Source organism: Lontra canadensis, unplaced genomic scaffold (genome assembly GCF_010015895.1).
Source record: "Lontra canadensis isolate GAN:19392208 unplaced genomic scaffold, GSC_riverotter_1.0 scaffold62, whole genome shotgun sequence".
Classification (NCBI taxonomy): domain Eukaryota; kingdom Metazoa; phylum Chordata; class Mammalia; order Carnivora; family Mustelidae; genus Lontra; species Lontra canadensis.
Window position 1 is genome coordinate 10142164 of NW_022631056.1, and position 25120 is coordinate 10167283.

Sequence of the window (25120 nt, forward strand, 5' to 3'; positions counted from 1 at the left end):
GCAGAACATTAAAAGTGATGAGAGAAATGTGTGAAAACCCATGACGGAAGAACAGCTTGGAAAAGTTATTAACCAGAAAAAGTTCTAGCATGTTAAACATGGTAACTTCTTGGTTATTAAATAGGGTTCAATTTAGAGAACTAAAATTAGCTATAAATTTGATGCCTTTAACAATTAAAGATCAACCATTATCCCTTATTTGAAAATATCTGGGTTTTGTTTCACGTAAATTTGCAGCAAGCTTTCTTAATTGAGTGTCTGCTTACTCTTCAGGGTATTAAAAAAAAAAAAAATCACCAGGTAGTCTGCGGTAGGGCAGCCAAAAGAAATAAAACATCAGCTCCATTAGACCCCAACTTATTTCTTGAACTTTACAAGTTCAGACAGCTGATTTTCATTTTTTCATTTGTCTTCTCAGATGCCAGAGAGTATACCTGTGAAGTTGGGTACAATATACCTATGCATTCTTCATACTTTTAGGAAACCTGAGGTAGAAAAGAATTCTCAGGGATCCTGAGCTTTCTACCCGTAAACATTCAGATATGAAAACAGAAGATATTTGGCAATTGTTCTAATTTGGGGATGTAGACCTAATTTTCCACCACATGCTTCTGCAACTAATGTACTCACCATTTCTTCTGGTTCTTTCGGGAGCAGACGAACATTAACACGTTGACAGGATTCTTCATATACTTACAAACACTTTCCCAATTTCAGTGAAAAGGTCAATGATACACTGGCAACATGTTATCTCTGAAACTATCACATCAAAGAAAACTATGACCACTGCCCTCTGACACAAAATTTATGTCATTCAGTGCTATCAATTTGTGTTTGGTTTTCTCGATGGCTATTATACCTGACCTCAGGAGATCATGGTCACCTTCCAGCAGCCCCACGTGAGTCCTCAGAAGTGAAGCTTTTGTGCATCCTCCAAACAGGGGAATGCACACATTTCCGGGGTCAAGTAATGCAAGGTCAGACTGAAATACTGGGACTTTGACATTACTGAAGCTTATTAGCCAGAGGTAAGAAACTCCCATTTTTTAAGGTGAAGAATTACATGTTGACTTCGAAAACATAAAACAACACGATTAAGCATAAATTGAGTAGAATCAAAGTAAAAGACCCTAACAGAAAGCTGAACACATCACGAGAACAATCACATCAATACAAGAGAAAGGGAAGCAGTAAGTGTTCACAATGTAACACAAGGTAAGCCAACTCAAGCTTTACTGCTTCCCAGCTGTTTACTTAGTGGATTGCATTGTCAATATCTAGGCTTTAAAAGATTACCTATGCCATGTCAGAAGATTCCACCTATCGATCTCTCCTGGACATACCAAACATGTTCTTTTAAGGGGTCATATTAGGAATGGTTTCTTTACTCAAAGTCACTGTATCTTTTTTTTTCCAAGTTTTTGTTTAAATTTCAGTTAGTTAACATACAATGTAATATTAATTTCAGGAGCCAAGTTTAGTGATTCATCAATTACATATAATACGCAGTGCTCATCACAAGTGTCCTCCTTAATACCCATCAGCCATTTAAGCCATCCCCCTCTGCCCACCTCCCTTCCAGCCACCCTCAGTTTTTTCTCTATAGGTAAGAGTCTGGTTTCTGGTTTGCCTCCCTGTCTCTTTCTCTTCATCTGTTTTTTTTTTGTTTGTTTTGTTTTGTTTTTTTCCCATCTGTTTTCTTTCTTAAATTCCACAAACGAGTGAAACCATGCGGTATTTGTCATTCTCTAACTGATGAAGTCACTTTCTTTATATATCACAATAAATTGGGGAAGGTTTGGGTTAAATTTCTTAACCTTATTAAAAATATTAAAGACAAAAATAAAGAACACTAACCAACTACCAAGTTACCTTCTCATTTTACCTCTTTTCAGGTTTTATTTGGGGAGCAGATTTTTAAATACACTAATCTTAGAATAGTTTAGTTTCTGAATAATGCATAGATATCAAAGCCACAGCTTAATCCTAAATGTAAAATGTATAGCTATTAAACCAACGGACTGTGGCAGAATGAAATTGTAAGATTTTCATGTGTGAAAAGGATTTGCATGTAAAACTTAACATTTTACTGGTTCTTGTCTATAGAGATTACAAAAACAAATAGAAAAATATAAATGGAAAATGGTACATTTTAGAACCCACTGACTGCCCCATGAACAGTTATTTTACCAAAAGAAGTAAATATATATCATGCTTTGCCGTTATTACGTGAGAAGGTAATTGCCTCGTATAGAAAATGCATTTGTCTTAAGTTTCACATTCATGAATAAGACTCTCTCATGATTAGGAAGTCTCATTCAGTGGGAGAAGCAAAATAGCATAAGGACTATGAGCATGGGCAAAGTTCTTTAAACTACCTGAGCTTTGATTTCATCTAAAAAAATAAGGGTAATAACAATACTTACTTCATTGAGTTTTTGTGAGGATTAAGTAAATTAATAAATGTCAATCAGTGTTGGGCACATAGTGCATACTCAGAACTACTGCTTATTACTGTAATTAACATAGCCTTCCACCTCAACTTCTTCCTCAAATTAAAAAACAAACAAACTTAGATTATATTCCATAATATGGTTTTACTAAGGGCCAATTTATCCCACTAAGTTAAATATAAAGTAGAAATAAGTAATGTTAGCTTGAATATTAAAATTCAATATTCTTCTTCCTCTGGGTCTGTTCAAAATTTCACCAGCGATATTCCATATACATAAACACTATTTCCATTGCTAAGTACTCTCTCTATGGTGCTTAAAAAGCTTCCAAACAGCCAGGAATGTACTTAAGGAGTTTGATTAGCCCCTTATGTCAGATAAATGAACAGTTTCTGTAAACATTAAGTGAAATACGGGTCATTTTGAAATGAGAGATTCTCTGTAGTATAATAAATGTCCCAAATGGAATGTCTCTAAAATAATAGGATTTTGTTCTCAAAATAAGTCCACCTTTGAAAAAGTCAGAATTTTCCGGACATAAGTATAAAAAGAAAAAGGTTATCAGTGGCAGACTACAAACGGGCGTGTTTACATGCAAAATTTGGGACAGTTCACTTGCACACTTTTTAACAAGGAACAACATCTGGCATCAACAGTCAAATCTGCCAAACAACTAATACAGAAAGGGAAGACACAGCACCTAGACAAAAGCAGAAAAGAATTTTAGCCATCTAATGAATTAAATATGTAAAAGACTATCTAGATTTCCATAGAATTAAAGGCACAAAAGGCTAGTCAACAGAAGAAATGCTGTGAGAATATAACCTAAAACTAAGGCCAGGGTGCCTGGGTGTCTCAGTGGGTTAAGCTGTTGCCTTCGGCTCAGGTCATGATCTCAGGGTCCTGGGATCGAGTCCCACATGGAGCTTTCTGTTCAGCAGGGAGCCTGCTTCCCTCTCTCTCTCTCTGCCTACTTATGATCTCTGTCAAATAAATAAATAAAATCTTAAAAACAACAACAACAGGGGCGCCTGGGTGTCTCAGTGTGTTAAAGCCTCTGCCTTTGGCTCAGGTCATGATCTCAGGGTCCTGGGATCGAGCCCGCATCAGGCTCTCTGCTCAGCAGAGAGCCTGCTTCCCCTCTCTCTGCCTGCCTCCCGCCTACTTGTGATGTGTCTGTCAAATAAATAAATAAAATCTTTAAAAACAACAAGAACAACAACAAAAACAAACAACAACAAAAAAACAACAACAAACTAAGACCAAAGCTGGCCTTCAGAAATAAAGACCAAATAACATCCCTGACAGAAACATTTCTTCCACCTTCACATCACCAAGCAGAAATGTCGGGGGAAACAGAAGAAAGCATCTTCTTCTTCTCTCTTTTTTTTTTTTTTGAGATTTTATTTTTACGTAATATCTATACCCAATGTGGGGATCAAACTCACAACACCAGTATCAAGAGTAGCACAATCCTCCAACTGCGCCCCTTCTGAAAGACATGGCCCTTCTGAAAATGGGCTTACCATTCCTGGCAAATATGACAATGCCCTACACTTACTCACTAGTTCGCCCTGGCCACACAAATCTGTATGTCCAGGCTAAAAAAAACTGAAGAATGTCAATTAAAAAAAAAAAACAAACCCACAAAATTTCAAGAAAAAGCATAATTTTGAAGAAAGTTTCATAGAAATGGTCATCAGAGCGAATTAAATTTAAAACCCTCTCCCTCTCCTTCCTCTTCCTCTCCTCCTCTCCTCTTTCTTTCTTTCAGATACTAAGGTTATACAGCTTTGCAAAAGCATAAGAAATATCAGAAGTTCTGAACACATCATTGATTAGTTAATAAAGATAACCCCCTTCTATCTGTACAATGCCTATCTCTGACCCGTCCAAATTACTTTCCAATAGTTAACCAATTATGCAATTATTATGTAAGATAGCAAATAGCATTGCCTATAAGAAAATTAAGTCACAGAGGTTAGGAGGTACCATCAAGTCCTTAGGCAAGTCCCAGAAAATCAATTTCAAGCATTAAACTTATATAACACTCATTCAGCAGACATTTCCGAGACTTGCTAGGCACAGTTTTAGGTCAGCAGTGATAGTGACAAGGTCCTTATCCTCGTGCAGCACTCAGAGCAAGAAGGGAAATCAATGGTCAACAAGTATCTATCATTAGTCACATGATTCTAGCCCTGGCTTGTTTTTTGTTTCTTTGTTTCTTTGTTTGGGTTTTTTGCACGTCATTTATTGCTAAAATGGAAAAGGACTGGACTAAGATCCCCTTTTCCCAGATGGTGTACACAGCACTGTAGGGTTATCAATGGACGGAGTCCATGTTCTTGAGCTGATTGGGTGTGTAAGCTCTGGGAGACATGTTTAACACTATTCTAAAGCGGCCCCCTCCTTTGTACCAAATCAAAAGCCTATGAAAGGGAGAAAAGATAATGGGATTGGAAATGGGGGATAAGACAGAACTGCTTGTTCTAGAAGAAATTAATCCTCTTTCAAGCCATGTCTTCTGCTCATCAACTCAAGTTGTCTAAGAGACGTGCTCTTCTTGGTCCTTGGTCCCCTCACCTGCATGAGCATCAGGAACTCAGTACGGTTCATCGTGAACTGATTGCCCGGGTCCTCCGATATGGGAATGATAGAAACAGTCCCATGAGGTAGGGACTTGACCTGTTTTCTGGGGTTTTAGTCACTTATGTTTTCAAACTGGTAAATATTTACAACAGCTACATGGTATATATTTCATAATATAGGAAGGTGAGGGGGGTGATTTTTAATCTAATCAACTCTGTTACTAAGTCAAAAAAAAAAAAAAAGAAATTCTATTTACACATTATAAAATATGTTATTTTATAAATTAAGGAAATGATGCTTGGAATAATAAAATAGGGAGTGATTATGAAGACATGTATACTCCAGCTTTCTAATGTACACTTAGCATCTTAAAATATGACACAGTTACATCTAAACTTGAATGTATAAAATAATTTCAAATTAAATATTAATCAAAGGTACGATTCTACCAAATCAATTTTATGCATTGCCATTTTGAAGGATGAAGGCAAACTGAAGTATAAATTATTTATAAGAAAAAATAACCCACAATAACATAGAGCTAATTAACACAGTAACTGTAGCATTTCAGGGCAAGAATAGAGGAAGAGGGTTTCTTTGTTCATATTTTTCCTAGCCAAAATTTCATGAATAAATCATATGCCTCAACCCTATTTTTAAGAATCTAAAGAAGATTTGAATCTGGCATTTTTTTCAAAGCATTAAAAAAGAACTTTAGCTGAATCCATAGTAGCATATAAAAATATTTCCTCAATTTGGATGTGTGTGTATGAGTTTGACCGTGTGTGTACACTTTCTGACTTCAGCAAAAATCCTTTTAAAACTGGAACCACTTTAGTGCAGCCACTATGGAAAACAGTATGGAGGTTTCTCAAAAAATTAAAAATAAAACAACAGCAATTCAAATTCCAGGTATTTTTGAAGGAAATGAAATTGCTACCTCAAAAAGTTATCTGCACTCCTATGTTCACTTCAGCATTATTTACAACAGCCAAGACATGGAAACAAGCTATGAATGAACAAATAAAATAGATACTGTGTGTGTGTGTGTATTTCCACGCGCAGGCAATGGAATATTATTCAGCCATAAAACGAAGGGAAATCCTGTCATATGCAACATCATGGATAGATCTTGAGGGCATTATGTTAAGGGAAATAGATCAGACAGAGAAAGACCAACCAAACTCACAGATATAGGGAACAGATTAAGGGGTACTAGAGATGGGATGAGGGCAGAGGGGTGGGGGAAATTAGATGAAGCTGGTCAAAAACTATAAACCTCCAATTATTAGATAAGTCAGTCCTAGGAACGTAAGGTACAGCATGATGACTATAGTGACCAACACTGCATTGCATATTTGAAAGTTGCTAAGGGAGTAGATTTTAAAAGTCCTCATCATAAGTGGGGCATCTGGGTGGCTCAGTGGGTTAAGTATCCACCTTTGGGTCAGGTCATGATCTCAGGGTCCTGGGATTGAGCCCCGCATCTGGCTCTCTGCAGCAGGGAGCCTCCTTCTCCCTCTGTCTCTGCCTCTTCACCTGCTTGTGCTCTCTCTCTCTCTCTCTCTCTCTGAAATAAATAAAATCCTTTTTAAAAATCACAAGAAAAAAATAATAATTATATGCAGTGAAAGATGCAAGCTAAACTTATTGTGGTAAATATTTTGCAATACAGACATGTATCAAATCATTATGTGTATACCTAAAAGTAATAAAATTTTATATGTCCATTATATCTTAATAAAATTGGTTAATTAATTAATTAAATTGAAACCATTTCATTTAAATTAGCACTCTTTCTATCCACCCCTTAGTAGCACTGTTATGGCTTAGAAAATGGTTATCAGCATAACTGAGTCAGTCAAAAGAAGTACCAACATAGAGGACTGTGTCCTTCTAGAATCTAGGCTTTACGTCTTGCTGTAAGAAAAAGCAGAAAGGATGTTCTAAAATTTTAAAATATTTAACATGTCTTTTATATTTACATGAAAACTATATTTTTAATTGTCTTATTAAATCTTCATAGCAATGATTTTATTTTTAAATCTAACATTAGAAGAGAAAAATCTGAATTCTAAAGTTTTTGGAAGGATTCTCTGTGATCACGCTTCATAACTAATGTTCAAGCTGTGTATGTTAGATTATAATGGAATAAAATTTTACAGCATACATTGAAATATAAATGTTAATGAATAGTTCATTCCATGAAGCTTATCTAACAGTGTAGGGGAAAAAATGATGCTCATTTCTACTGAAGTAGAAATACTCATTTCTTTTTCAATATCCCTGTACAGTATCCACTATTTAGTATAAATGCCAAAACTTCATATCATTTTTTTAAAGTATATTAAACTTCATAGTCTGAGCTAGTGATCAGAATATGGTATTAAATAGATAAATGTTGTACTTGAAACTTTTCTGAAAAATTAGCTGAGATGTATAATCATAGACTTGACTTGTCAGTGGAGTTGATTCTAGGGAAAAAAGTTTCTGAATAGGGAAGGGGGGAAAAGAGAGTGAGGCATAAAACACACCAAGCTAAAAAATACAGATAACCTGTGTAATTGCCCATTAGCACCTTTGGATATAAGGAAAAGCTTTTCCTCATTATTGTTTGTTGGTTGGTGGGGATCATTATATAGAATTGTTTACTGATGGACATTTAGTAATAACACACCGTCTGTGACCTGTACTAAATACTACAAGTTATATAGTCTTTAGAATTAAGTGGGAAATACCAAAAATCCAATTACAATACAGGGGTTACGGACTATGATAAAGGAATATAGGGAGGTGTACGATTAACCTTGATGTGACAGTGGAAAGGGTAGGATACACAGAAAAGGAAGCTCAGAGTAAAGGATGGTTCTTCTGAGCTCTGAAACAATAAATACATTTTTCCAGACCAAAAGGATAGGATAAGGAGAACGTGAGTTCTAGGTCATGAGGCCAGGATCGCACTAATCCCTGCCCATCTTTTTCAAGAGTTTAGACTTCAGGGACATTCAAGAAGCTCTGAATGAGCGATAAAGAGTGATTCTTACAAGCAATTTTAGAGTTTAGACTTGGGGATCATGGGTGGTGCAGCTCGTTAAGTGTCCGCTTTTGGCTCAGGTCATAATCCTGGGGTCCTGGGATAGAGCCCCAAGCTGGGTTCCCTGCTCAGTGGGGAGTCTGCTTCTCCCTCTCCTTCTGCCCCTCCCCCCACATGCTGCGTGCTTGTGTTCTCTCTCTGACTCTCTCTCAAATAAGTAAATCTTAAAAAAAAAAAACAGAGTTTAAACTTTAATGGCACTGAGAATCTGTGAGTGAGCAAACAAGAGGGACAGACGAGATTGTCACTTGCAAGAGAGTATTACAGTTATCTAGGTGAGAAATGATGGTGACACTAATTAGAATAAAAGTGGGGGGGGCGGAGATAAGTGAAGATATTCTTAAGCTATTCAGGACAAATCATCAGCAAGACCTAGGATCAACTGATGTGAACAGATGGAAAGAATGGAAGAAAGAATTAATCTCGTGTTGCGGGGTGGGAAGGCTGGCTGGATGGCGGTAGCCTTTTCATAGCTGGGAAAAAGACAGAGGAAAGGCAGGGATGGAAAGGACGATGGTCAGTCTCATATTGGACATTTGAGCTAAGGTAGTACTGGAACCTCTGAATGGAGCTGGGTGTAGAGATTCAGTCCAGAGATAAGAGAACAGGGAGTAAATCTGGAAAATACTTCTTCCTGAATCCAAAGAGGTAGGTGTGGTCATCCAGGGTAAGCCACAGAGTAAAAAAAGAAGAGATCCTCCAGGAACTTGAACATTTCAGCGATAAGCCAAGACCCAGCCAGACAAATAAGAAGAAAATCAATAGCACGTAGGTAGTGGACCTTGCTAGTTGCCTACTAAACATCCGTTCTCTGTTCTTCTTTTCAACAAATACCAAATTTTGTTTGGGGAAGAAATGGGTTGGTTAAAAACATCTCTCCTTGCTACAAAGAAAACAATGGTCTTCAAAGTGCAGTCACTTGCCCCCAGGATAGCAAACCAAGATTTAGTTGCAGTTTCAACCTCTCCAGGAATGGAAATCTAAGCCAATAAACCTGAAATTTTCTGGTCAGCACCAATGACGTAATCTGGTACAGGGACCTGCTCTATTCCTCAAAGGAAGATGAGGTAATGTATATGATGAGACCCCCTAACACTCTCCTTAATGAAAGATGACCTTGCCAGAAACAATCCTTCCTTTATTTTTGCTGATAACTATTGGCCCCACCCTCATTCCTATAAAAACCTTCCCTTTGTTGTTACAACTCCTAGGGGCATCTCTCTACTTGCCAAGTGGGATGTTTCCTGATTCATGACTTAGTAAAGTCAATTAGATCTTCACATTTACTCCCTTCAGTTTTGTTTTTTAACACCACGCATCTTTGCAACTACAGCTGGCCATGTGACATAGTTCCAGCCAAGGTAATGTAACTTAATTCTACCCAGTGAGAGTTCCAGAAATTTATTGTTGTCCTGACTTTTTTTTTTTTAAAGGGGGACGGGAGCTGCTGACTTTTTATACTTCTCCATCTAGCACAGCACAGAAGGATGATATTGATAGGTACAGCTATCACGTTGTAACCACCAGGAAGAAAACCACATACTAAGGCTGGCAGAAGAGCAAAAGAGAAGGAAGCTGGACTCTTGATGCCTTTTTGAAGCCGTCATACTTTAACTGTACAGCCTTCCTCCAGAATCAAATTAAAACCTGTCTACTAAACATGCAGTAGGATCTAATGTGGATCTAGCTAGGTGCCATGAAATTCTGGGAAAGCGAACATTTCGCAAAGGAAGTCTATTGTGTCAAATGCTTGCAAGAGGTAAATTATATCCATCACACAAAACAAAGTTTAGAGAGCTGAGGTCAAGACTATTAACGGTAATAGGATATTAGTGAAAGAGAAGGGTAAGGCCACACATGGTGCTAAGCACCTCTTTGCAAAGTTTTGGAAGAGCACCATATTTGAATTGCTTGTATGTTTGGAATATTGACTGGACCCCTGTTATAGCCTTCAACATACTGATGTAGAAGAAAACATTCCTGGAAGAAAAAAAAAATAGAAATAGAATAGTATATCATATTCTTACTCTTATGTTCTTGAAACAAAGAAACCATGTAGATAAGTGACCACAACCCTGAACAGGAGATACAAAGACATTTTTGTAATTATATGTCCACCCACAGGACGCCAAAACTAATTTTCACCAAAAATGCATTCTGAGAAAACAATTTGTTTTCTCAAAAAAAAATTTTGGCATTCCATATAAATGCGGGAATTGTAGTAATTTAGATTCCCCTACTCATGCTTCATAGAATTCATTAATATTTTAAAACCTCTACAGTCTTATGGAAAAGAGATACATGGAAAAGTCTGTTTAAAGACTTAATGTACAAATTATTTTTTAACAGCATACAGAAATACTTCACTGGAACATATATATTTTTTAAAATATTTTATTTATTTATTTGACAGAGAGAGAGAGATCACAAGTAGGCAGAGAGGCAGGCAGAGGGAGAGGGAGAAGCAGGCTCCCCGCTGTGCAGAGCGCCTGATGCGGGGCTCAATCCCAGGACCCTAAAATCATGACCTGAGCCGAAGGCAGAGGCTTAACCCGCTGAGCTGGAACATATTTTGAGAAAAGCCACAATGAAATATTTAAATACTCCCCATGCCAATGACAATAACTGTATTATAAACCCTCAGAAATATATTTGTCATAAAAGACATACCATGCACTGATATATGAAGGCGATACATCCTTTCACCAATATTTATAGGGATTTTAAGGACATTTATGTATGAGAGGATGGCTGACACTGGGAAAGGAAAGCTCATTCTGAATGTAACCATATATGGCATTAGTTTGTCAGCTTTCACTTACCTGCAATGAAGAGAGACACCCTTTGGAACCATAGGAAAGGAAGGATTACCCCTATCCATCAATGTGCCTACCATAGGGAATAGCTCATGATACAAGTCACCATGTATATACTGCTCTGTCAACCAGCCACACTTCTAAGCACTTTTATGTATCGACTTATTTACTCCTCCTCAAAGGTCTCTAAGGTAAGTAGAATGAATATCCCCTTTTGCAGGTGAGGGAACTGAAGCATAAAGAGCTTAAGTAAACTCACCAAGGTCACAGTTATGTTAAATGAACTTGCCTTGACTTTGTTGAGAACACAATTAATGACAGAATTAGTTGTCACTAATTCTGTACAAATTATATAGGTACGAGCAGATATCTATATACAAAATACATATGTGTATACATATATACAAATTACATACATATAAATTCTATTTGTAACTATAAAGAATGTCCACAGTGCACTCTATAGATAAAAACCATTGTGTAGCGTGAAGAGAACCCTTTACATTCAAACAATACAAACTTTTCTTGGAATAGATCCTAAGAAATGTATGGTTATTCATCTGGGGTTGAGGATTGAAATTTTGAGGGAGGCTTAAAGAATGATAACCAATATAGGTCAGAAAGAACAGAGATTTTAGTGGTAATTAGTTGAAGGAAGGGAGGGAGAGAAGCAAAGAAAGTAAAGAAAACTGTTAAGGAATTGATTTTCTTGCCTCCCGGTGTTACAGAATATGACCACAGAATCCTGAGTTTCTTCAAGGTTTCAGTTTTTGGTGATTTAGGCAAAAGATGAGAGGACAGGAGTTAAAGGCAGCTGTCAACATGTTCTCAATCCACTGACCACAAAAATATTTTCTTCTCTCCTGTGGAATTTTGGCTCTTTGCTACTTTCTTTCCTGAGGTGGTCCCAAAGGAAAATACACTAGAATCGTATTTTCCAAGAATTCCCTTAAGTATGATTCAACAAGGTTACAACATGTCCTATGCTCTTGTTTTAGAACTAAGAGAAGTCACTTGAGTAAGCTATGACAAGCGCTGAGTTATGTGAGCAAAATGCTCTCGGTACCCTTCCACAGCAAACACAGACTCCTAATCCATTTTCTGGTGTCTGACAGAGATAAGAATCTGATAAAATGGTAACTTAATGTGACTCAATCTAGATAAAGTAGAGTATTATGTGGAAAAGAGATACAGGGTGATGGAGAGGAAGAGATTGAGAAAGAATATAAATCCTTGGGGGGAAGGGATGTCCTTTTGCAATTTCTTTTTAACTTTCTGGCTTTTCTTTTAAGTTCTACTCCATCCTTTATTGGGTAAGATTAAAAAGGTCCCCCATTCAGGCATACTAAATAATTTGGTCATAAACTTTTATTTCTCTTGACAAGTGTAAAATGTCATAGGCGCTATTAAAACTTCCATTTAGACCTTAGGTTAAATACGACTTAAAATGTTACTAAAGCTACAATTTCCACTTCAGAAATACTAAGAGACTAAGATTAGAAACTGTTTTATACTCAGAAACCTAAATTAAACATAAGATATAATTTATTAAAAATTAGGCCCTGCTTAATAACTATCTTCAAACATATGAGATGCTATATTAAAAAAATGGCTTTTCTATTATCATTTAGCCTATAAAATGAAAGAAAGACTTCCATAGCATAGGATTTAAGTAAATTAAAGTAATAACTTTGTGTTAACATATGCTGAAGCGTGTGAGGGGTACTGATGATGGAGGCTAGATAATCTTTGGCTCTGAACCGCGTTTAATACAACAAATGATCTTTAGATAATTTAAACTAAAAGTTAGAGGAACAGATTAAATGACTTCCAAATGACCCTTCCAGCATGGTTCTATTCATTTTAGTAAATTCCAGAGTTCTAAATTTTCATTCTAGAAAATATAAAGTAAAATTAGCTATAAATACAGTATTTCACATTTGGATTATGCTAAGTAGATACAGACTTCCATGAATTTACATAAAAACACCTAAGATATAGTTCATGTATTACTTTTCTTGATAAGTGGTGTTATGGAGATTGATAAAGTTTTGAGTATCCTGTTCTTTGCTTAATATCCCACCATCTGTAAATATTAATACATAGTAAACACTGTTTTCCTTCTCCATCCAGGCTAATAATGTATATTTCTGTACTCTTTTAAGTTTAATGCTTACCATAACTACAAACCCCCAACCCCCAGCACATACTCTACCTCTCTTCTGTCTGCATTTCTCTCACCTTTTCTCTTTGTCTGTCTTGCTCTCCCTCTCCCTTGTCCCCTCTTTCCTCTCTCTGTCTCTGTCTCTGTCTCTGTCTCCCTGAGTTTCTCTCTGTGTTACTCTGGATGTGTTTCCCTCTGTGTCCTCCTGTACTTTTCTTTCTGTGTTTCCCCCTCTCCATCTCTGCCCCTGACTTGCTATCTCTACTAGTCTCCTATATATCCTTCTCCACTCTCCCCTGCCCTCAGTCCTGGTTTAGAAGCCCAGGGTAATTCAAACCCACTGAAAATCTTGTTAATTGCGTCTCTCTTTAAAAAAAAAAAAAAAAAAAAATCAGCCACACTGGGTTTGCATTCCAAAAGGTTCCTTTGTTCTAGGGGATAAGGGCGGGCCTATGAACTCTAGTTGAGCACAATGTATACCACTGCTTCTCCAATCTGAATTTGCACAAGTTACATTGTAATACTGTTAAAATACAGCGTCTGATTCAGCATCTCTAACTTGCTTCCAGGTAATGCCAACGATGCTGGTCCCCAACCACACTCTGAGCAGAAGCCTCCTATTGCTGCCTGTAACCCACCGGATCCTTCCCTCACCTGAGTTTGCTTCCCTCCCGTGGCTACATCCAACATTGCTATCCATATGGGTTTCTTCTCTTTCTTATCTCTATTTTGCCTAATTACTGCAGTGTCTCGATTTCATTGGTCTTTACATCTTAATTTTAACTAAGCCTTTAAAAAAAAATTCATTAACCACAAACTAAAGCCTAAGATTGTAATAAGAAATTTAAAATACTACTATGCTGTCATTTCCCTTCAATTTCTCATCAAATTTGTTTCATTAAATATAGATCTACTAACTTATAACAGCTTTATACAGAATATATGGATTAATGGTAAAGTACAAGAATACACATAATTCTGTTACAGAACATTTGTTTTGTGTAGTTTTTTCCTACCCAGAAAGAAAACAGAGACAGTAAACACACTTAGGTCTTATGCTGCACTTATAGATTTTTCTCAAGGGAACTTCAGAAAACCCCTCCAGGTGTTGTTAAATTTCCTAAGTAATGTTATCCCCCAGAAGAGCTTCTTCTTCTTCTTTTTTTTTTTTTTTAAACTTATTTATTTACAGACAGAGATCAAAAGTAGGCAGAGAGGCAGGCAGAGAGAGAGGGGGAAGCAGGATCCCCGCTGAGCAGAGAGCCCAATATGGGGCTCGATCCCAGGACCCTGAGATCATTACCCAAGCTGAAGGCAGAGGCTTTAACCCACTGAGCCACCCAGGCACCCTCCCAGAAGAGGTTCTTAAATAGTCCAGACCTTGAAAGAAAGAAAAACTCCCAGGGAAATAGTATCTGATGACTGCATTCTAAGCACTGTGCTTTCAAATGAGTGTTGGAGATCATGTGAACTGCTTGACATCACAAAGAAACTGCGGGGAATGAGGGAAAACAGTAGGTTAGTCTGCTTCTTGAAGTGGCATTATGACACTCTATTATGGTCGTCACACGTGGAATAAAATGCTACTGAGTTACTCTAGATCACTTCACTTGCAATGTGCTGGGAATGGTGGTAGGCACTTGGGTAATGACATGGTTCCCTCTTGAGATGACTGCAAGGTAATGACAAGTGGAACAGGAAAGTAAGCATACTGCAAGCTGAGATAAAAGAGGAAAATACGATTTCTTGGGATTGTGATGGGCTGCAACGTACAGAACTACTGTTAGCCTCTCAATGATAACATCACCTTACCCAAACTCCCGATCCTATCTGTATGGTCATAGACTTGACCTGGACTTTGCTGTTACCAATAATTGTATCTCTTGCAAAATTTCAGCCTCTACTGTCTCACCCTTCATAAGTAAGCTAGGTCTTCAATCTTCAAATTGAATCCTTGCTTTTCTCTTCATCTCCATTACTATCACATGCTTCACTAGCATCATCTTCTGCCTGGAATACCTAGGAGCTTCCTACTTGGTCTCTCTCCGTCATTCCGCAACTCATTCTCTACGCATATAGTACTCAATTATTACATGATTCACATTTTTAAAGTATAAATTAGATCATGTCACCTCCACTATTGCCCAAAAACCTGTGGTTCTCATCGCACTGGACATATAATCCAACATTATTAACCTGGTAATGGGACCTTACATGATCTAGACCCCACCTACCTCCCTAGCTATCTCCCTTACTCATATGCCGTACCAGCCTCTTTCATTTTCTCAAATATGCCCAAGTCCGTATTTTCTTATGGCCTTTTAGATGTACAGTTCTATTTCCCTGATACACTTTTTCTTTTACTCTGTGTCTTGGTACTATCTTCTATTTCAGTTCTCAGTTTGACCCCAATTATTCTGGGCACTTTTCATAATTTTTAACCATAAAGTTATTTGTATAGTAGTTGGTTATTTTCTGTCCTTATTTCTTCTCCCCGCTGTATTGCAATTTCCATGAAGGCAGAAACCATTTCTTTTTTTGTTCACCACTGAATAGCTAGAATGAATTAGAATGCCTAGAAAGAGTTATTTTGGAAAAACAAAACAAAACATTTTTGAGGGGGATAAACTATATTCTAGTATTTTTCACATATTTATTTAATCTCTGACTTTTAAAACATTTTTAATGCCCACTTTGGGTAACAAAGAAACAGAGAGCATTTATACCCCCCAAAACATTCAATAGTATTTAATTTTAACCTGACCAAAAAAGTTTAAATTGATAATTAATGACAGCTTAAACTAATTTATATTATATTAATTAAAATTAGGGACACCTTGAGTGACTCAGTCAACTGAGCATCCAACTCTTGATCTCAGCTCAAGTCTTGATCTCAGGTTCATGAGTTCAAGCCCCACAATGAGCCCCACACCTAATGTGGAGCCTACTTAAAATAAATAAATAATCTTAAAATTAATTTTACTAAGAAGGTTTGGATATGTTTTATTAAATAAATTTACCACTCATTTTAAAATACATACAAATGATTCTCAAGGTGGTCTGTGTATGTGGGGAGAACTTCCAGCATTTAAGTCATAAATAAATTAGTAGGATTAAAAGGAGTAGTAATATGATGATAAGATTTGAGAGGTAACCAGATCTATCTTGTTATTTTAATATATTTTACAGACAGTACTGTTGAAAGGAGGAGACACTGCCAAGAATTTCCCATAAATAACTAAATACTGAATTGATTTTCTGGAAGCCTCAAGGGGCAAATATCTGAGCATCAACTAGTGCTGAAATAATCATCTTAGTATTTTTCAGCACATATGAACACCATCTACTTTTTGAGAAAATTAAAGGAGTGGCTCCTGAGACTGGTAATAGTATATGTATCCTCTAACCCCATAATTACTGAATTGAGTCTTGTCCAGGATGGTGTATCTAGTAATATTCAGCAAAAGGAAGTTGTTTTGTAGCATCCAACCTGAAGAGCTAAACTTTTCCAATTAGTCTTTATGATATAGATATGTGTTCCAACATATCCAATGCCTTTTTTGGCCACCTAAGACTGAACAATGATTAAATAGGGAATAGTTTTCCCAGAGAGTGTATAGAGACCTTGAGGTGTCTACCCAACTTCCAACAGTAGTTAACTCTTGGTGATGAGATTATAAGAACATGTACATATTATCACAAATAAAATATAATTTTTCAAAGTTATGTAAAAAATAATCTCTTTAAGCTTATTAATCACATTCCTTAACTTGTGATTAGGAGTAAAGAGAAAGAAATGTATAATATGCCCCTACTCTTGAGATGTTTCTACAAATCTACTAAAGATTAATACAGAGCAATTATGTGAGATAAAGGAAAAACATAAAAAGTTTGCTGAAAAAGTCAACGGAACATGTACCTTGAACCATGTTTAACTAGGAAGGGTTTCAAGATAGAAAATAATCTGTTGCTTATTTATAAACAAATAGTCACTCAAACGGTCAGTCTTCTACTAAAATGCCCTTTGAAACTCAAACTTTCTTTTTATGCGCATTGTCATGGTCCTCTCTCATGGACCCACCTCTTCATGGATTATGAAAATACAGGTTTCTGCCTTCATATTTCATATTAAATCCTCTTTGAAAAGATAAAACAAATAAAAGAGAGATGGGGGAGGAAGAAAAGAGGAAGAATATTTATGTTCTCTCGAAAGAAAATGACCACTATCTTCTCTCTTAATGTAGCTATTAAAGGATGTTGCTCTTATTTTTCCAAACCAATGAAGAGTCCCCCTAACACTGCATTCACTTGAAGGTATAATCTATCTACACTTGATTTACGACACAATTTAAACCTGACATCTGGATGTAACAAGTGCTCTGACGGACCTACTACTTACATTATGGAGATTACAGAATTACAGATTACAGATTACCTTTCCCCAATATTCTGATTTTTATTTCTCAGTTACTTAATAAGATAAAATAACTATAAACCCAATTAACAAAAATCTAAACATAATCATTAAAGGCAGCTATGGAGTAAATGTTTGTGTCTCCCTCCCCCGCCCCACTCATGTTTAAGTCTTAATCCCCAGTGGGATGGTATTTGGAGGTGGGGACTTTGGTTAGTAGTTGGGGTTGGATAAGTTCATTGGGGTGGAGTCCCTCCGATGGGACTGGTGTCCTTACACTGAGATAAAAAGACTAGAGCCTCTCTCTACCATGGGAGGAAACCAAGAAAAGAGCTCTCACCAGAACCCAACCATGATGGCACCCTGATCTCCAACTTCCCAGGCTCCAGAACTGTGAGAAATAAATATTTGTCATTTAAGCCACCCAGCATAAGTCGATGAAGACAGGCAAAAACAAAAGAATGTAAAATTTTACAGACAGTAAAATTTAAGTGTTCAGTAACAATAATCATGTCATAGAACTTAGCAAAGCTGCCTCTACTTAAGGGAATACACACGTTAATTTAATTAGGAAAAATGTGAATATTATCTCAACCGTAAAAGATATAAAACTGATTTTTTCTTATTTGTCCGTGAAAGAAAAACGATTTGAATCAACATTATTTCATGTTCTGCATTAGGACTGAAGATTTTAAGGTAAAGGTAAATTTCTCATACCAGTGATTTCAATTCAAGTTGGCAATTTAGTATATTCAAGACATTTTTTTACTTAATCAGAAGTTAATTTAAGAAAATTTACTTACTGAAACATTTACTTATATTTTAGTATATTAATGCACATAGCTTTAAACTTAAAATGAAATGAGTCCATTTTTCAAGTCAGAAGCATCAGATCCCTTTTATATAAAAATAACCTTGGTGTTTGATGGAAAGAGATAAAGAAGAAAAAAGTAATAAAAATAACAGCACCAATGATTAAATTTATGATTTAAAATTTATGATTTGTAATTATGTGGCAGTCATTGCGCCACATACTTTACATGCCTAATTTCATTTAATCATGAATCAATTTTGGAACAAAGAATCAGTTCATTTTAGAATGTAAGTGTACCAGGAAGTGAAAAGATATTTAAATCATTAAACTAAATGACTAACATTCTTCCTTTGAATACTAAAAACAAAAATAAGATATAAAAAAGGTTTTAGAATGTGGTGAAAACACTTGAAAATGCCTAGTTAAAACAATAAAACAAAATTAAGTAGAGGAAACAATATTTTTAGATATGTGATATAAAGGAAATTCAATTTCAAAAATAAAAGGACTATCAGGAACAATGTGTGTGTGTGTGTGTGTGTGTGTTTTTTGTGCATATAAACTGTATAAATAATTCCAGTGTCTGACCATAATAGAGGTCAGATTGATTATGTGTGTGCACATAATCAATTGATCAATCAATATTTTAAAGTATAATGGCATATCCACCTGCTCATCTGAACCATTTCACCTCCAGGAGAAATCCTTCCATCTTCCAAGGTCCAGATTTTGGGAATGCATTCTATTGTACCTAGGTAAACACATGGCTACTTGGCATCCATGAGTTTACTTTGTCATTTTACCCAAAGGAAGAAAACTGGATAAATCAAATTCTAAATCACTTTGATGAGTATCATTTAATAATAACAAAAGATCATGCTATATTGAGAGCAGTTTACCTCGAAATATAAACATTTACCCCAAAGTAATTACTACTAAAATGTACCCCAGTTAATAAAATCTGGGAAGACTTAATCTTTGATTAATTGGGAAAAATGTTTGTTTGTTTGTCTGTTTGTTTCTCCAGGAAAGATAGTTCCTCCGGTTTTGCTGCTACAACAGCCAGCAGATGTCTGCCTAGTCTAAAGGGAATTTCTTTTCCTCAAGAGAAAACAGCTTAACTAGGAAACAAATAGCCATATGCGAACTGTGCCCTGCTTAGCAGATGACGTAGAGGGCCATGCTCTACAATAGGAAGCATGAGGGTCAAGGTTCAGATTAATTTTCCTTAAAATTCAATGCAATTACCCAAGATCAAATTACTTATTAAATATAAGTTGTGTCTAAGAACTGTGTTATTAATTTGTGCCAGGCACAAAATGGAGTTCTACATTTAGTAAGTGATGATGTTGGGTACAGGAGAATGGAGAATGGTCCCAATAAATATTTTCCTAAACATTTAGTAGACTCTTAAATAAAGCTAATACAAGATAAATGAGAACATACCACTTGCAAGATCATTTTAGAAAGCTAACTTTGAAACTGAATTAGATAAAGAGTGAAGTTTTCAAAAATCTTAGAAATAGCGAGTGGTATCTCCTAAATTTTCCAATGTAATGTCCCCATTAAGTTATAGAATTCTTGGTTTGCAGAAAAAAAAAAAAAAAGAAGAAAAATTTTAAAATATATTGAAAAAATAAATCTGTGATTAAAAATTCTTTTCCTTTGCAGAGATAAACTTTCAACACTTCCAGGAAACTTTAGTAACAACCATCATATATTTCTTAGCATTTCAATTTTTAGACTTTATGATTGTGTGAGATAACTTTTTAATTGCATTAAAACTGAGCTTTCAAGAACAAGGAATGCAGCTTTTACCACATGGCAAGGATTGACACCCAAGGCTGGCCAGTGCTTTTCACTGGTCCTAACCTAGTTATGATGGGGATTTAAATGAATATAAAAAATAACTAATCCTAAAAATAACTAATAAATGTAATCCTTTTGGTGTACTTTAAAAATTTCAATAAATATTGAAGACACAAAAGACATGATTAATATAATTTCTATACAGAAACAAAGGTTTTCAATGACATTCAATATCTTTTTTTTTTTCCAGTGTTCGAAAGATTGACAATTGTTAGGAACTGAGAAATCTAGTTGTTGTTACAGCTGTAAAACTTGGTTTAAAGGCAAATAAAACACAGGTAAATGTTTTTAAAAGCATTACCAACAAATGTGCTGTGAAATCTGGGTTGCCTCTAGACGCTTTTGTTAATGCTATTACTCTGGGTTACAGACTCACTAAGAAATTAGATGCAATTTTGCCTTCCTGTGTCTTTGGGAAGAATAAGAATAGTTCTTATTGAATTTCATGTACCTAAACTAATGTGTAAAAAAAAAGGTAGTAATAATCTCCAGGAAAAAATAAAATCAAACTTGAACCGTACTTTACAGATTTAACCCACAGCAAATATGGCCTATGTTTTCCTGGACTTCTACCCCTAACCCCCACCTCCCCACATACACACATGACCTGGTTTTTTATGTAACATACAAAAGGCAAATTTCCATTTTAGGACACAAACGTACTTTAAAATGGTGAATTAACACTAACTATTGTCTAAAATACATCATTAAAATATAGGTGAACTATATCACTACATATCTATTTGTAGGGCACTAAAGCCTGAATTTACTAAATAATTTTTTAAACACACAGAACCCATTTTAATTCCAGAGGATTAATTTTTCCCATATAAATTAGGTTACAAAACAATACAATTTATCCAAATAAAAACATGTTGTTAATTATGGCAATCGAACAAGTACAAAAATTGTTGAACACAAACACTACTCAAACTATTTTTTTTGGATTTAGTATAATTATTATTATCACTAATAAAAATCTTTATTATCAAACTATCCTTATGAATATCAAAATGTGTTTGATAAATATATAATATACATGTTGCCCTTCTACATGTATGAATTGTTAATGAATATGATCTTAAAGTATTATTTAAAGTATCTTAACTTGGGTGCCTGAGTGGCTCAGTGGGGTAAGTCTCTGCCTTTGGCTCAGGTCATGATCTCAGAGTCCTGGGATCGAGTCCCGCATCAGGCTCTCTGCTCAGCAGGGAACCTGCTTCCTCCTCTCTCTCTCTGCCTGCCTCTCTGCCTACTTGTGAACTCTGCCTGTCAAATAAATAAATAAAATCTTTAAAAAAAATAAAGTATCTTAACTATATTCTCTTTTCTCTGGGGCTTGAAACATTTTGGAGACATAATGAGAAATATCACATAAAAATTTGGGATGTATGCATTCAGGGACTATTATCTGAATATTTTGCTGATAAAAGTTATATAATGATCTTATGTCTGTTTTCAGTTCCTTGAAGGTATATTTATTGACTAAGACTGGAAAAGCATTTCCCATAATGGACTCACAAAGTAACAGAAGGTCTTGCTTAGAAAAAGAATTTAACTGGATACTAATAATGTCTTTTAAAATAGTTACACAAAAGCCAGATTAAAAAAACAGAGCTCTCTAAATCCCAGTGCATTAAGGGTATCTTGATCATCTAAAGTAAAACTAAAGGTGTTTTGAAAGGCGAGATCTAAAGGGTAAGCATTTAGATGTTCTATTCAAGTCTATAACATTTTCTAAAAACTCTGGCAATGATCAGAATGCAAGTATTGTAAGAAATAACACAGAAACACAATATGATCTCAGATATATATTTCTATTGGTACACACTTCATTTATAAGGGATTATACTTTCAGAGAATAAACAATAACTCTGTTTTTCCTTCTGATCTTCAGTTTCTTATCTACCAAAAATAAGAGTTGGTCATCTATACCATCTATACGAGTAGGTCATCTATACTATCTTCCTTAATTCTCTATATTTGTATTCAAATGTTAACTTAATTTTTTCCCCCACAGGGAATAAGTATTCTTAAATATAAATGTGTCAAAAGGTAGAAAAGTATTAATATCATAACCTGAAAGGAAACTGTATCAAAAAATACATATCCTTTTATAAAAACATTTAAACTTCTTTTGCCTGCACCACATTTCAATTTGGGAAGAAAGGAAAAAGGAAGCAAGGAAGGTGGGAAGAAAGGAGGGAAGGAATGTAGGAGAGAGGAAGGGAGGGAGGGAGGAAAGGAATGAGGGAGGATGAGTGGAGAAAAAGAAAAGTAGCCTGCTGCTGTGATTACAGCTTTTGTTCATCTCACTTACATAGTTCAAGATTTTCACTAAGAATCAAGGCAGTAAGAGAAAGTACAGTAAGTTTGTGATCAATTAAATGTGAAGAGAAATATAAACTTGAGTTTTAAGTAAACGTTTTAAAAATGTGAGTGGCTACTTCTGGCATAGTTTTAAATGTTTACATTCATTTTTTTAGCTATTTAAATTTTATGCTCATGTTGGGCATCTTTGGCATTCTGTCTCACCCTAAGTACTCCATGGACCTATGCGTGTGATCAACCCATCTTGATTCCTGGAGACTGAGTCCATTTTAATAATCTGATTAAGTTGGAAAATCTGTCTTTAAATTCCTTTCTATGTCTATAATTGCATAACTACCTGTGGATCGATATACTCAAGTTCTAGTTGAATGTTAGAGACAACAGTAGAAATTATGAAGCTGATTATATAGTTCAATTTTGAACATAAATTATATCAAAATATCAATCATCCTAGAAAACATTATAGATACACATATACATAGTTATATCTGCAGTTTCATCATTCATTTTATGTAAAGTGTATTAGAGATCTAAACTTCATTTGTCTTTCCGACCAATCCCTATGCAATACTCAACTGTACTTATAATACATAGAACAGATTCTTCCAAGGATATGAGACTTTCTGGCTACCTCTTGAATGTTTACTAAAAATAAGAGAAGCCTGATTTGTATTGAAATACATTACGCACCTAACAATTTAGTCATTAGTCAAGAGATCCTTCTTGAGGTGATTGCAAATGAACTATATTTGGTATCCGTGTAAATAACTAAACCATCAACTACCATAGGATGACATACACAGGTTTTCCTCCCAGATGGCACTACAGTAGCCAAAGTAATAACGTATGAGGCACATACGTCTATTTCTCTACCTATACCTTTACCAAAAGTAGAATACATTTCTAAGAATTAGAATCAGTTTAAAACCATATCTTGCACTACCAGTTGAAAGTATATCTCCAAACGAAGACAAATGAAAAATACCCCTGCTATTCTTTCCACAGAAACGTACTTGCATTCAGTATATTTGAAAGCAACAAAGGAGAAGGATAAACTAATTTTTTAAGAATAAATCAATTTCAATGAAAATGTTCAACAGAACTACTTCAAATCCCAAGTAGAAGGGTTTAACAACTATGTGCAAATCCCAAAGTAGCCTGAATAACCAGCTACGATGAAAATTAAAAAAATAAAAATAAAAATCATATCAAATAGGTAAAGGACTGTATTCATACAAAAAGCTAGACATTTTGTTCAAGTAAAGCCTGGGATAGGGGTTTGACTTCTTATTACCACTCTCCAGGCAAAAGATCCCACCGCACCCTTCCTGCTGTCAAGAGCCCAGAGCCCCATGTACTTACTGGCTACCTCCAGCGAAGCGTTATGGCTCACGGCCTCTCCGAGGTAATTCCTTGCTACACAGACATAGACCCCTTCATCAGGCCTACTTTTTCGTCCATGTACTATACGTAAGAAAAATAAAGATCCACTCGGCAGCAACATTCGGTGTGAGCGAGGGTCATCTTTGTCTGTCTCCACTCTCTCCCCCCCTTTGTACCATTCGATAGTGGGTGTGGGGCGGCCTTCGGCTTTACAGTTCAAAGTGGCAGGTTCTCCTTTTGACACAATTAGGTCGGAAGGGTGTTCAACAATGCGAGGTGGAAAATCTTCCTGACGAAGACGGGAGCCTGCAGAAGAAGTGGCAAAATAGTTTCATATTATCATATGGAAACAACTAGAAATCTTATCCGGAGCCTGCAGAAGAAGTGGCAAAATAGTTTCATATTATCATATGGAAACAACTAGAAATCTTATCGCAAAAGCTTAGCTGTAAGTACTACTACGTAAACAGGGCATAACAGTGACCTTGTATTTACTCCGGACCCCATCTACTAATTAGTCCTACTGGTGTCCACCTCAACCACACCATGCAATTCTTGAATTGCTTTTGACCCTCCACCTAGAAAATACTCTTGCTTTAACTTTGTACAAATCCTGTCCGCTCTTCAAATGCCTTGTGCACAAAGCCTGTCAGAAGTCATTACCCTGTCTGTGTTTACCACATCCGTGCCTATTTTTTGCAGAGGAATGAGTGAGAGAATTGTAGAGTGTTACAGATAATAGCACAGCTTCTTGGAATCTCATTTGCAAACTAACATCAGTCAACACTTTAAAAAAAACCTACTCGGTAGACCAGTGAACATCATATTCAAATTTATGATGAAACTGCTCTCTATATAAATTTTTCTATCTTCCTAAATAATAAAAGTGTGCATGTGTATACACATTCCCAGAATTTGGATTAATAAATTAATGTCATTAGTTGCCAATAGTGATATGTTAATATTTAATATACTTCAAGGATGAAATGTTATGTAATTGAGTTTAAATAATTAAATATAATATAGAGTGAAAAAGGACATTGGGTAAGGGCCTGCATTCTGTATGACATAATAAGTGAGGTCCTGAGTGTTTGTGTCATTTAAATATAATGTCTATACCTTATTTTTTCCAATGAGATTATAACTTCTAAAACAGGGATCAAGATTCATCTTTTTTAATATTCCTACCATAG

The 25120-nt window shown here is 35.7% G+C and overlaps 1 protein-coding gene across 9 annotated transcripts in view; it reads right to left on the reverse strand.

Annotated features, from left to right (window-relative positions):
- Window positions 1-25120, reverse strand: part of ROBO1 (roundabout guidance receptor 1) — a 1159067-nt gene that overhangs the window by 312639 nt on the left and 821308 nt on the right. For all 9 annotated transcript variants that reach the window (XM_032878064.1, XM_032878059.1, XM_032878058.1 and 6 more), the window contains one exon: window positions 23907-24233. In XM_032878064.1, the coding sequence (XP_032733955.1) occupies window positions 23907-24233 (327 nt within the window). The remainder of the gene's footprint in view (window positions 1-23906; window positions 24234-25120) is intronic.